The sequence below is a fragment of the Ambystoma mexicanum genome, chromosome 6q (genome assembly GCF_040938575.1).
Source record: "Ambystoma mexicanum isolate Mex_15411 chromosome 6q, UKY_AmexF1_1, whole genome shotgun sequence".
NCBI classification, from domain to species: Eukaryota; Metazoa; Chordata; class Amphibia; order Caudata; family Ambystomatidae; genus Ambystoma; species Ambystoma mexicanum.
In genome coordinates this window covers 1,562,125,420-1,562,140,138 of record NC_090937.1, presented here as the reverse complement: position 1 = coordinate 1,562,140,138, position 14,719 = coordinate 1,562,125,420, and the positions used below count along the sequence as shown (strand labels likewise).

The following is a 14,719-nucleotide window of genomic DNA, read 5'->3' as shown; positions in this document are numbered from 1 at the left end:
GAGTGAAAACTATAACAATTCTCTCTGGACACACACAATACGTACCACGAGCACAGGCCTTTTTACAAGTTTCCACCAACTGGATGCTAGTGCACCGATAACAAAGATGGAGGGCGCGGCAAACCATGGTCCCTGGTGCTCCTAACGCAACTGTTAAACTGTCCTCAAGCCAAGGAAACCGGCAACCGCAGCCTACCCAACAAACCCAATGAACCAAAGAATGGCTGACTACCTACTATCAAGAAAGGAGGATATCAAATCCCTCTTCATTCCCAGAGGTCTAACAGAACAACCAACAGCAACACCATCTGCACAAGTGGAAACACTGCGGTACAGATTTATCAGACTAGAAAGACTATGCATGAGGGAAATCAACAAGTTTTGGGAGAAAATAACCCTGGAAACATATCTTGAACAAGATAAACTACCCCGTGGACTGAGAATAATAATCTTTCCTGACTTCAGGAATCCAGAGGATGCTGATTTAGCAGGCCTATGGGAAGAGGATGTGATGAATGGCTCAAAAATCATTCTCGAGCTACTGATAGAGCACTCTGACAGAGAGCACAAGAGAATCACCATAGACATTGACACACTAAAAGAAGAAATAGAGGCTGATAAAACAGTGCTCACCAAGGACAAAAACTTTAAAATCATGTATGATATTTTGAAAAACCATCAGAATGAAGTCAAGATTAGAAAATGCCGCAAATTTGCAAGTGATGACAAGGACTACAGAGAGAACAGGATTTTCACCTTTCAACCAAAATATGACGAACACTGTAGACCATCCTCAAGGGAAAGTACTCCCAACAGCTCACCTCAGAGCTCTGACGTTGACAGTGAATCTGAAAGCACGGAACAGCCTCGAACAAGTAATAAGGACAAAGCGACTGAGGAGGCACCCAACCAACAGGATGAACCTGGCGAATCTACGGAACCAGAAGTTGTTTCTGCAAGCGTCCAACGAGGATACGGTTTTTTAGACCAAATAAGGAAATAGAGAAAGGGAAACAAACCCGCCAATACCAAACAGGTGAAGTTCAAGAACCCCTTAGAAACAAATACGGGGGTAGCAAGGCCAAATACAGAGGAAGCAGGGGCGGGATCAAAAAACCGCACCGCTGACAGAGAAGGCATCCTAAGACTAACAAGATCCAGGACGCAAGGGCTAGAAGAAATTGCAGCACAAATGACTCCTACAAAGAAGAGTGTGAATTACTCAGCGACAGATTCCTACAAAGAGGATACAAGTCATCCAACATCTCACAGGCCATTGATCAAGTATCAACGATCCCCAGGAATGAGCTGTTATAGACAAAACAAAGAGGGAACGCCACAGAACAGATGAATGACATCCGATTTATAACAAAATACAACAGGGATAGCTCAAAGATTCAGAAGATACTCACTAGACATTGGCATATCCTAGGAGTAGATCAAGATATAAAGGATTGGATATCAGAGAAACTGAAAATGACCTACTGCAGAGCGCCAACACTTAAGAGCATGCTCAGTCCCTCATTCATGGAACCTCATACAGGACCAGGTGAGAACTGGCTGACCCAACATACTGGGTCTGGAATCCATAAATGCAGAACCTGCACAATGTGTCCCCAAGCCACCACAACCGATAGAGTGCACTTTGATAATCTTTATGAAAAAAAGATTGAACAATTCATCAACTGTCGTACTAAATTTGTTATTTATGTAATAAAACGCATATGTGGACTGAAATATATAGGCAGCACTATACGGGAACTAAGGACAAGGAGAAGGGAACACCTACATTCCCTGAAAACCACTGAAGCAAGATATCCACTGCCACCCACTGGCAAGAGAAACATCAAATGGACAACCAGAAAAATATCAGATTTTTTGGTCTTGAGACAATCAAGCCAAACTCCAGAGGAAGAAATCAAGCCCTGAGACTACGGCAAAATGAAGCTCGACTAATTTGTAAAACAAGGAATACGGAGCTCAGTCTGAATACCGAGCATGAGCTAAATGTCTTCTTGTAAAATGTAACTGTTACCTGATTTATTCTAACCCCACTGTACAACCAGAGAAAAGGTAGTAATCCAGACATTGGTCCACCTTTCTGGGCACTATCTCCCAGGACCCCCATTACCTGACATTTCCATTGGACCCCTACATGGACGAACTAGTACAATCTTGGTGACCCAACTGACACCAAGACGCCAATATGGCACCATGAGAACAGCTTCACGGCCCTGGCAGGGCAGACATACCACAACCAACAGTGACATACGACAATGCGCAGCTTAATACTGCAACCCTAGGAGACCCTGAATGAACCAGGAACACCTGCCCTTGGGTGCAGCCCATGACTTTGATTTGATTTTATCACAGGGAGCACTGTCCCCATACCGCAGCCCAGCACACAATCCAACGCGATTTCACCCACAAGGACTAAGACTAAACTGACCAATGCCACGCATAATGCGCATACATACATACTGAATGAACTATAAATACATACCTGCATCAGATTACTGTAATTACAAATATATGTCATCACTGGCACAATGCTGCCAGGTCGCAAAGCACAGCTATATCATGATTGCCTTACAGGATCCCCCACCAATAGTTAGGCTCCTTTAGCCCAATTCTACCCAATGCGCACCAGGACGCCACAGCCGCATTCAGCGCTGTTAGCAACCAATCGGAAGGCACAGCCCAACAACCAATAGGGTTGCCGGCCATGGACCAATGGACACTAGTTTGACAAACCATATAATGCAAGTCATTACACTCCCCAGTTGTACCTGAACCCAGAGGCAGAAAGATACAACACGAGAGGTAAGATGCTCCCCTAGCTCGCGCACGGCACCTTTCGCTTAATTTAGCTTTACTTTGATTTAAATGCAGGTGCACCACGTAACTCAGTCACCACCTATTGGTAACCTTGTTGTCACTTCTGACCCAGTGCGAGCCTTGTCAAGCCACAGTGGCTACCTCTCAATTAGCTAAGAGACAGTGGGTGGGTATAGATCCAGACACCCACGTCATCTCCCTCCACCAACCTGACTAAATACAAACCTGCACTGCTAAAAGCACTTGGGACCGTTACTAGACTTGCCACCTCCTGGGGCACCTTGTAGGAAAAGACACCGGGCACCAATGCCTTTACTAATTAATACTCAACTGAACGCCGTCTGCACACCATGGCTAACCGGCAATTAATAGAACAGGCACTGTGTAAAAACGCCTTATGCGTAATATCATATGTATTCACGCACCGGCGCGCCCATGGTCAGAGCACACTCAAACAAAGCCCAACACTGCACAGATCTAGATCCCGGCCATCACAATATGGGGCAGCAATATGTATACTATATACATCATCGGCAAAATAAGCACCAAGACCCGTCCCACGGAAGCCGCTCCAGGACAGCGAGGGAAGAGTCCCAGGGCACCAGTGCCCTAATTATGATAATTACCTTGAAAACTGAAACCCAACTGGGCACATCTCCACTGTCGGGACCGCACAATGGAAACAACTGATACCACACATGAATTGAACCACGGAATCATGTCTTTTAACTATTCCCAGTAGCTCAGCCCATGGGCACGAAATATTCACACTAGTTTACCTTAATTCCTTATTTGTAGGTATTGACCTCTGCTAAACCAGGCACTGGGCGGACTGAGCCCTTGCTATTACCACTACCCAGTAACTAACTGACCTACCTGCAACAAGCAGGAACCAGGACAACCCCTCTATCTTACCTACCAGGTGAGATCCCTTGCAAATGAGTCAATCATTACCAATCATTACCAAACACTCTAAACCAATTAGGACCATTGCCAACCAAACTTACGGAAATCTCTTCTTTTCTCACCCTTAACACGTACTCAATACTGTCTATTGATAATTGTTTTTGACTGCAAAATGTATGAGCCAATCTGCAAATCACTATGAATATGTATATATATCACGATCACTGGGAATTAAATCACCAACACATAATATGTCCAAACACAAATGTCACATGATATACACCCAATCACAAATGGTGAATGCCCGATCTTGGGACCACATTGGCACCAAATATGTATCGAATCCATTGTTATTAAAAATTATGAACGGTAGCCTAGAAAAAGACCTGTTAGCTCGAAAAACGTGTCGGCACCACCTGTTATATCATCAATTGATGAATTTGAGACAATAAAAGATTGGAAAAAAGGAAAGTCACAAACCTTGTGGAACTACATTTTTCAAACGCAGCAAAAGACAATGGGGTAAATCCCAGCATAAGAAACTGCACACGCGCCGAATTAGTGGAAACTATAACAATTCTCTCTGGACACACACAATAGGCACCATGAGCACGGGCCTTTTTACAAGTTTCCACCAACTGGCTGCCAGTGCACAGATAACAAAGATGGAGGGCGCGGCAACCCATGGTCCCTGGTGCTCTTAACAAAACATTCTAAACTACCTCTCATCATGGATTTCTAACAGGCAGGTCCGTTTTAGTTTCCCCCTTTGATTTAGGACCTAAACTACCCGTACAACAGGTTGTCGTGAAGTTTAGGAGAGAATGCAGGTCTGGTGAGGCGACAAGGGACAATTGATGAATAACGTGGGGTGCAGTGCTCTGGTTAAAAGGTACCATTTATTGAACTAATGAATTAAGCATTGCATTACCTTAAGTACACTTTGCTTCCTGGAAATGCTTTAAATTAGTACAGTGACGAGTTCTTCGCTCATTACATTTGTTTCTCCATGTGCCTTCTGAAGATTTTAAACGCCACGCTGCTGAGGAGGTTTTTTGGTCCGAAAGCTTTTTCACAGCAGCGACTTTCCAAACAGAGTTATTTTGGGCTGAATGAACTTGATTCTTTGAAGTAAGTGACATTGATGTGTGTGAGCTGTGTTGCTTTTGGAAATCCAAAGGCAACATCTCTCTAGCATGCAAGCGTAGACCCAAAGCCAGAGATCTACTCAGTGATTGACAGCCAGTGGGAGGCGGCCTGTGTGTTCGTGTTGCTGGTATCGTAGGGATGAGAGAGAGAGAGAGAGAGAGAGAGAGAGAGATAAGTTTGTTTCAAACTAAAGACGACACTGAACAACAAAGTACTTTAAATACAATTGGAGTTTGTGTCTGAGCATAAAAGTAAAGAAGAATAGGAGATAAAGCTCCGACAGGTTTTCTTTGACATTTACATCCAAGAAGATGTTTTGTGAACAAAAGTTGCATCTAGTTAGTTTAAAATAGGTGCAGTTCCTTTTAAGAATAATGAGATGATATGACATTTATAAAGCGCGTATACACAAGTGTTTCAATGCGCGACAAGGCAAGGGAGGGGGAAAAGAGGGAAGACAGAGACAACGATCTTACTAGGCCAGTGCAGTTTCAGCCAGCAGTTCAGTAGGGGAGAGGAGGAGAGAAAGCAGAAGCAAAGAGCAAGGTTTTGTGGTGCTTCCGGCCGAAGAGAGAGATCTACCACCAACCAACTCGTTGCTTGGAGAAGCGACTTACCCTGAGGGAGTTTGAGGCGGATGAGCCAAGAGCTTGAGAAGGAAGATATTTAGGAGAAAGAGTTGAAGGTATTGAGACCCTAGGGCTCAGAAGGCCTTGTGGACAATGCAGAGGGTTTTGAACTAAATCCCTGCAGCCACTGGCAGCCAGTGCAGAGATTTCAATCCTGGAGAGATACGATCCCTGGGCTTGAGGCCAAGTACAAGTCTTGCAGTCCTGTTCTGGATGAGTTGCAGAGAACGAAGAGTAGAACGAGGCAGATTTAGAAAGAGGCTTTTGCAGTAGTCCAGCCTACAGAGAACCAGAGCTCTGGAGACAGTGAGCTTCTTGGTGAAGGAGAGGAAAGGAAGAATACCTCTGAGGAGGTGCATCTGGTAGTGTGACTTCTTAGCGACATCAGAGATGTGAGGAGAGAAGGAGAGCGTTGAGTCTAAGATGAACCCAAGGTTTTTGGCCTCACAGGTGGGAGCAGGAAGAGGGCCAAGAGAGGCCGGCCAGAGAGTGACAGGAAAGGATGGAGCAGGTGTGCCGATGAGGAGCTCGGTCTTACTGGCTTTAAGGCAGAGATCATTGGCAGCACACCACTCCTGGATAGCAGACAGACAGTCAGAGATGAGAGAGGGAGAAGAAGATGCGGAAGGGAGCCTGAACATGAGTTGATTGTCATCCGCATAGCACTGAAAGTTGGGGCAGAGAGCGGCAATGCAGTGGGCAAGAGGTGCCAGGTATTGGATGAACAGCCAGGGAGAGAGAGGTTAGACCCACGGGGAAAAACCACAGGTAGAGATAGAGGAGAGTAAGGACCCAAGTTGGACCTGGGAGGGTCGATCGGAGAGGAAAGAGGTCCGCCAAACCAGGGCCTGATCAGTTATACCCAGGTTGTCGCAGAGACTGTTGAGCAGGATGGCATGGTTGACCGTGTCAAAGGCAGAAGAGAGATCAAGTAAGATGAATAATACAACTAAGACAATCAGATGAACATTTTTAATGACATTTTCTTAAAAGCAAACATTTTATTTTCTTAAAGAGTCAAGAAGAAATAGATATATAAACAGCAAAAGTCAGGATTGCATAGGTTTTCATATTGTCTGAGAAAAGAAATTGAGTTATCCTCTGAGCTTGAAATGGAGGATTACAGGTAACAGGAATGAGGTTTACAAATATGTTTACCAAGATTGTTTAAAAGGTATATGGCATTACATGTATTAATTTCTTCTCTCATTTCTGCAGATCTCCATATATCCAGGAAGACAGGAAATCTGTTTGTTATTTTATCCACTTTCCCTTTCCCGCTGGGGTGTTACGGGTTCAGCTGTGAAAACATAGCCAGCTGTAGACGCGACACCCAAGTGGGTCTGTGGGTTTCAGCAGCTTCTGCGGATCCAGGTGAGAAAGAACCTGACAGTATGCTAGAGCGATTCCTCCTCCTCTTCGGGTTTCTCTGTTAGATTGCAATAGTTTGTAGTTGTCTGGTATGGCTTCATGAGTGATTACTTTGTAGTTGTCTGAGAGCCATAAGTATGTCAAGAATAGAGCGTCTGTGACGCTTTTGCTTAAGTGGTCGTACATTTCTGTTTTGTGCTTTGACCATAGATCGTACGTAGGCTGCATGTGTAGTGTGTGCAATTTGGCTTGTTCTTTGTTAAGTGTTATTTCTGGCATTTCGGTGGTGGTGGTGTTAGTCAGTCCTTCAACTCTCTGTTGGGCTGGCCTGATTATTGTGCAATTGTGTCATCTGTCCCATCGTTGAGGAGTTCCATAGGGCTGCGCAATGGGATTCTCTGTTCCGAGACATTGTATTTATATGTTTGTTTATCAGGGTAGTTCTTTTTACAGTCAGTGGTTATGCAAGGGGTGTACGTGATGAGTGATTGTGGTATTCTAGCTCTGGTTCTATTGGTGTCTTTTCGTAGTTGTCTTCTCCATTGACGGGTTCTGTGTTTTGGGGCTGGTGGTTGGGTAGTATAGTGTGGGCTCCTCTAGTATTCCCTGGGGCCTTTGTCATGGGCTGTTTGGTTTCTGGTGTGGCTGGTTTGTAGATGTAGCGGAAGATGTATGATGTTGTTGATCTAGTCATTGTCCAGATCTCTAGTGCGTTTAGAGGTGATTGCAGGTGATTTAGAGGGGTTGTGAATTCTGGTAGGTAGTATTTGTTGTTTGGTGAGTGTGTAGTTTATTTTGTCTTTCTTATTCTTTTTTCCATACTCGTTCATTTGTCCTTCTTGAATCGGGATATATTTGCAGTTGATGTTTTGTGATTGTTGGATTGTTGTGGCTGTGCACCAAGTTATTTCGGTGGTCTGCTCCCTTGGCTGGGGGGTTTGCTGATGTTGATAGGGCCTGTTGGTTCTCATCATGCCAGATTTGCTATGGTGTTGGGCAAATACAAAGCTGAGTCAATTGTGTTTGTTAGGCTAACACCGTAGTGAATGCTCTTTAGTTGCTCTGTTGTTACAAAGTGAAAGTCCTCCTGTGGTGACATGGTTTCTTGGTCTCTGGAGTTTTCCAAAGTTCATTGTGGTATGCTTGGAACACTTGCAGCAGGCAAAGTTAGGTTAGGGGAGGAAGGCCCCCGTGCGGCGAGGTCCCTTGGGTGGTGGATTCTTTTGTGGCCACCAACCCTTATGGTGGAGAATGTCACACATCTTTATTGTAGCAATGTTTGGAAGCAGCAAACATTTTGTGGAACTGAAGGATACAGCTCCCAAGGGTGGTAACCTCCCTGTGGTGGTTGTCTTGCAGTTGATCGCCTTTGTGGTGTTGTGTTCAGGATTGGTAAAGTTTGTGATGGCTGAGTTTGAAGAGGTAGAACCGTACAGTGGCTTGAGTCATGGTAGCAGAATTCAATGTGGCCAGGTTTAGGGTGGCTAAACCTACGGGTGATGAACTCAGGGTGATGAAAGTGCAGTCTTGAGAGAATGCAAGGTGGTTAGGGTTAAATGTGTCTAAATTCACTGGTCTTGAAGGTACAAAAGGTGGCTAAATTCAAAGCCGTAGAGATTAAAAGTGGCAAAATGTAAAGAAATAGAATTCCAGGTGGCTAAGTTCAGAAGTGGGAGGATTTGAAGTGTCAAAACTCATTGGTGGCACTGTTCGGATTGGTAGGATTGAGGGGTTGTGGGAGTAAATGTAGTAGAGTTTGGAAGAGGTAGGTTCTGAGAAAAAGGTGGCAGAGTTCAGGATGTCAAAACAGAGCAGCAGGAATTCAAACCGGAAGGGTTACACAAGGCCGAGTTCAAGTCAGTCGGAATCAGAGCAGTATAGTTTAAAGAGGCTAGTTCAAAAGCAGTAAAGATTAAACCAGATAAGTAATTAAAATCAGAAGCGGAAGAAATCAAGTCAGTATAGCTCTAAAATGACTACATTCAAAAGCAGCTGGGATTAAACCAGTACAGTTTTAAAGTCTCTAAATTCAAAGCAGCTAAAACCAAACCATGTACTGCCTTAGAGTGGCTAAATTCAGAAGCAGTAGAAACCAAATCAAAAGCACCTGAGATTGAACCAGTGCAGCTTTAGTATGTCTAAATTCAGAGCAGTAGAGATTGAACCCGTACAGCTCTAGTTTGGCTAAATTCCAAGGCAGCAGAGATTAAACCAGTGCAGGTTTAGTGTAGCTAACTTCAAAAGCAGCAGAAATTGTACCCATACAGCTTTTTCTTTAACTAAATTCAGAATCAGCAGAGATTTAATCTGTACAGCTTTGGTGCGACTAAATTCAAAGCAGCAGAAATTAAACCAGTACAGTTTAAAATTGGATACATTCAGAGCAGTAGAGATTGAACCCGTACACCTTTACTGTGGCTAACTTCAACGAAAGCGGTTATTGAACCAGTACAGTTTTTAAAGTGGTTACATTCAAAGCAGGAGAAACCAAATCAGTACAGTTTTAATGTGACTAAATTCAAAAGCAGGAGAAACGAAATCAGTACTGTTGTAGTGTGGCTAAATTCAGAGACATAAAAGAGGCAGCAAAGATTAAGCCAGTACAGGTTCAAAAGTGACTAAGTTCAAAAGCTGTGGAGATTGAAATGGTCCAGCTTTGGTGTGGCTAAATTCTACAGTAGTAGGACCTGTATCAATAAAGCCCTAAAAATGGCTAGTTTCAAAAGCAGTGGAAAACGGATCAGTACAATTTTAGCATGGGTAAATTCAGAAGCAGTAGGGATTACACCAGTAGGTTAAAAAGGTGGCTATATTCAAATGTAGCAGAGATTGAACTAGATGAGCTTTGGTGTGGCTAAATTCTAAAACCGGGGAGATCAAACCATTTAAGTTTTAGTATGACTGGGTTCAAGGCAGCAGGGATTAAACCAGTACCTGTGACAGGTGGCTAAATTCAGAAGTAGCAGAGATTAAGCCAGTGCAGTTGAAAGGTGGCTAAATTCTGTAGCAGCAGAGATTAAACCAGTACAGTTTTAAAGTGGCTAAATTCAAATGCAGCAGAGATTGAATCAGTACCATTTCAGAGTGGTTAAATTCAGAAGCAACAGAAACCAAATAATTGCAGTTCTTCTATGGCTAAATTCTAAAGCAGCGGAAACCAATACAGTACAGTTTTAGTGCAACTAAATTCTAAAGCAATGGAACCAAATCATTGCATTTTTAGTTTGCCAAAATTTTAAAGCAGGGAAAAACAAAGTACGGTTTCAGTTGCTAAATTCTAAAGAGGTGGAACCAAATCAGTACAGTTTTAGTGAGGCTAAAATCTAAATCATCTGAACTAAATCAGTACAGTTTTAGTGTAGATAAATTCGAAAGCAGCGGAAACCAAATCGGTAGAGTTTTAAAGTGGCTAAATTCAAAAGCAGTAGAGTTCGAACCTGTACAATTTCAAATTGGTTAAGTTCAAAGCAGCCAAAATCAAGTCAGTAGCACTCTAGAGTAGCTAAATTCAGAAGCAGTAGAAACCAAATCAGTACAGTTTTGGTGTGGCTAAATTCATAAGCAGAGGAAACCAAATCAGTAGTTTTAGTGTGGCTAAATTCTAAAGCAGCAGAACCAAATCAGTACCATTTTATTGTGGCCAAATTCTAAAACAGCTGACCCAAATCAGTACAGTTTTATTGTGGCCAAATTCTAAAGCAGCTGAAGCCAACTCATTCAGTTTTTTGGGTGGCTGAATTGTAAAGCAGCAGAAACCAAATCAGTTTTAGTGTGGCTAAATTTGAAATCAGCAATGTCCCTTACCCTCTTTCTGGAGCCCTGTTTGGGTGTGGAGCGGGCTGCAGTGCAGGGCTGGGTGCCAGTCAAACAGGAAATGTCCCTTATCCTCTGCCCTTCGCCAGCTGCTGGGACAAGGGCAGAGGATAAGGGAAGCACTAATCAGGGCTTGGGGGGACATCTGGGGAAGGGTCTCGGGTTGGGAAAGGGGAAGTGGGATTGAGCTTGTTTTGTTTTGGGTTAAAAGAAAAACATTTAAGAGGGCACATATTTCAACTCACTGTTGAAGTCACATACAGGGCCCTTCTCCTGGCTACAATTCTATTCTAAAATATGTTCATGTTGTTTTCCATTGTTTATACTCCAAAGGGCAAACTTGCCTTTTGCCCTTCGCAGCTTACACTCTGCACGTCTAAATAGTCTGTATTGTTCTTCTCTTGATCAGGCTTTGCTTTAATAATTGCTGGTATCTTATCCCTTAAACTGCTACTTGTATTTCAATGCAAACCTGAATTACAACTAGACTCTGTTATGTGTTTATGCAACTGCAGCGAAGAACTGATTTCAAGCAACATGCATAAACAACCCATTTCTGCAATACTCTACTTCAAATTGTGATTGTTACTTTTGGGCCACTGCACCTGCAGTGTAGAAACTGCATTTACATATAATTCCCCAACCACATACAACATTCGGATGAAATTATCTATTTAGTTATAATTAAATTAAACCTAAAAGACGAAATATGTGGAATCTATTATGGTGAGCATCTTCCAAAAGACCAAGTAAGACTCTGAAGAATGGTCGGAACCTGACTACATTTTATGTCAATATAAATATGAGTTCATGTTGGCAATTATCCAGGAGGCAAAACGGTAATATTCAAATAATCCAGCTCTCTGCAAATTATTACATTCTCTGACGAGGGAAAATAAATGTCCACCGAGACTGGGTTATGATTTTTTCTTCTAGCCGTGAGGCAGGCCCCACGGATAAGGACGACAATGAATGCACACAATAGTCTAAAAATTTAATATCCATATTTGAAATCATCTCCAAATAATCTAACAGGAAGATGTATTGTATTTTGTCTAATGAACTGAGTGTTAAATATGCAACCATTATCTTGTAGGTCTATTTCAGTATTTGAAACCTTACAATCATGAATTTAAAACAAATCCAAATTTTCTAAGTAATGATTTAACACATAAATCCATAAATTCTATAGTGGATGCCATGACGCGAAGGCGGTGGTGAAAGTCATTTATTATTTCCCCAGGTTTTCTTTGAATTTTTGGGTTTCTGTTGGCCTATTAACCATGTCGACAACCAGGTGGTCAGCAGTGTTCATATTCATGATAATTGGTGCTAGTCTCGAGCAGTATAAAGTATGCATCAGTTGGTGTTGACCTACATTTGGGGCTTGAGAGACATACATCAGATTAGTTCTGACAAAAAGTGAAGTGTTACTGACCTGCAGATAATGCTCTTAGGATTCTAGGCTGTTTACCTTTCTGAATACGAATATCACCTCTTTCAGTGGGCCAAAGCAAATCCTATCTGGTAATTCACAATATTGTACTACATAATAGTTGCATGTGCTTTTTTACAGAAAGAACAAGACCTTTTCTGCCAGCTGGCGTTTTGTGACTGGCTGGAGAATAAGCAGTTTGATGAAAAGCGGAAGAAGGCGTTCTTGCATCAAAGTGAGGAAACCTCTGATGTGGACAGCCAAACCTACCGCAGAAGACGGGGGGAGATTGAGAAGCTACTTTACAGAGAAGAACGATATCAAAAAGCCCTAATGGAGGCCTTGGTAAAGGCCCAAAAGGAAGAGCCAAGATCCGAAAGTAAGCCTTCTTCCAAATGCAAAACGCAGACACATCCAGTGCTACCCGACAAGAAAGCCGCTGAGAAAGTCACAATAGAAGAGGTTGTGAAGGAAAGATCCCCTTCTGGAGCTGTCCATCGTACAGGGAATGCCAGCACTAAGGGAGTGAAGCATCAAATCAAATTGGAGGACCTGCAGAATTTTGACTTTGGGTCATACCTCTCATTTGCTAAGGACATGTTTGATCATTCAAATATCAATGTGCACTCTGGGGGCACCATGGTATCTCCAAGCAAACTAACCAAAGAAGACATGAGGAAATACATTGTGCCCGGGACTGTAGTAAATAGAATACAAATGCCACAGGAGCTCAAGGCAAGGCACATATTTGATGTCAAGCGGAAACGGAAGTCGGCAAAAGCACACGAGTCAGAAGTTGGTTTACACTTGGGTGAGACCTTAGATCCATCTCTCCTAAGCAGACACAAGCCTACTGCCTCACCAAACGCAAGTTTCTGCAGTAGCTGAAACCTATCAGCCCACCTGCGACCCACATAGCCTTGTGACAGTTTATTAGTGTAAGACGCCTGATATAATTGGATGCAATAACCTATTATATTTCATCTGAGGCCCCTGTTTTATTTAAATTGATCTCCAAAGGGTATGGCATTATTATAGCAGTTGGCCTTTAATGTGAATCAATAATAGGTCTAGTGCTAAGAGGATTCTTTTGTATTTTGAATTGTATTAAAAATATAGATGATAATGTTGTATACACCATTGAATTTTATGCATTAGACTGCTGCATAGTTTGTGCCAAATGCAAAGAAATAATACAAATACATTGCCTATAAACATGTTATATTGTGATATTTAAAGATCCAGGCCTATGGCCATGTCAAAATGCCTCTGAGCACTACTGATGCTGAGACAAGTGGAGAAGACACATCTACAAGGAAGCGTATAGGGACAGAGCCAGATGGAGACTAAGATGCATGTGAGCTTAGTGTTGGCTTTCATGCATGTCTGATAGACTGGTGTTGGCTAAAGTTGGAAAACCACACAAATCTTTAACAAGCCAATTTAGTTGGAGAACAGACTGCTCCCATACTTCTGATTGATAATGCGATGGCATATTATCACCAATCCATTTTTATATCAATTGCAATTTAGATTCAGATTGGTTAACACTGGGTATGAAGCAGGGTGGGAATTGTTTCCAGTACGTCCTTTGTGCATGGCCGACTAGTTTGAGCATGAAGCCGCTGTTTACTGGAAGCCACCCATGCATATATTTTAGGTTTGGTCTTGATTATCTGTGGAAAGGAAAACCAGCTGCATTGTCCTGGATATATTGTGCTTTTTCGAAAACCTTTAGGTTTGAATTGTGAATACAGCAAGTTGTTATTGCCCATTCTAAGAATTACTATGGCGCTGAATAGTCGTTATATGGGATGTGGGAAAGAATGAAGTGATGTTGCTATCAACATTGGAAGTTGGCTTGCTTGAAAAATGTTTGATTGAGGTGGAAAAGAATCAGATTGCAATAAGGTTTATATCTTCATCACAATGAAAAGACTTCCTAAAGTGTGAGGTATCATGATTTCGATCTTTCGCTTGAGAAAAAAATTAAATGTCTTCAACTAGTGAGAATAGTCCAGTCTCCCTTGCCATCTCTTCACCATAAACTACTTATTTTCAGCCTACATTAACATTGTGATTCTTCTTCAATGAGCTCATACAATCGTCACCAGAACATCATACCACCATGCCTCAATAGTGCATTATTTATTTGTCGGTTGCATCACAGAGCAAAGAATTACGCCATCAAATGCAATCCCATGATAACATTATCCAGATAGAATTTCTGATAGAAAGAGGGTGAATTAAGCAAAATGAAATGTGAGGAACATTTAGGCAATAATAACTGTATTTAGAGATATACAAATAAACCTATATATTGAGCAAGTGACTGGCCTTTTCTTGAAGAGATTAACAAGACGTGATGGATTGTCGTGAGAGATGGATTGAATTTGAAGGGAATTAAACCCTCTGACATTGTTCATTCCCAACGGGATCCAATTATTTTCAACATCCCAGGCAAAGCTTAAGCGACTGAAGGAAAATCTTGTCAAAAACATGAGACAAACGCGTAATGACTAGAAGACGTGCCTCTTGCCTTAAAGAATAGCAATCTGAAGGGAGCATTGGCTATTAG

At 42.4% G+C, this 14,719-nt stretch overlaps 1 protein-coding gene across 3 annotated transcripts in view; it reads left to right on the top strand.

Moving 5' to 3' along the window:
• The window catches only part of ANKRD53 (ankyrin repeat domain 53), a 169,784-nt gene extending 155,315 nt beyond the window's left edge, over nt 1-14,469 (top strand). Inside the window, exon 6 of one of the 3 annotated variants that reach the window (XM_069632269.1) lies at nt 12,283-14,469. In XM_069632269.1, coding sequence (XP_069488370.1) covers nt 12,283-13,029 — 747 coding nt within the window. In that variant the 3' untranslated portion in view covers nt 13,030-14,469. The remainder of the gene's footprint in view (nt 1-12,282) is intronic. The other 2 variants (XM_069632270.1, XM_069632271.1) reach the window with 2 other exon arrangements.
• The last annotated feature ends 250 nt before the right edge of the window (nt 14,470-14,719 follow it).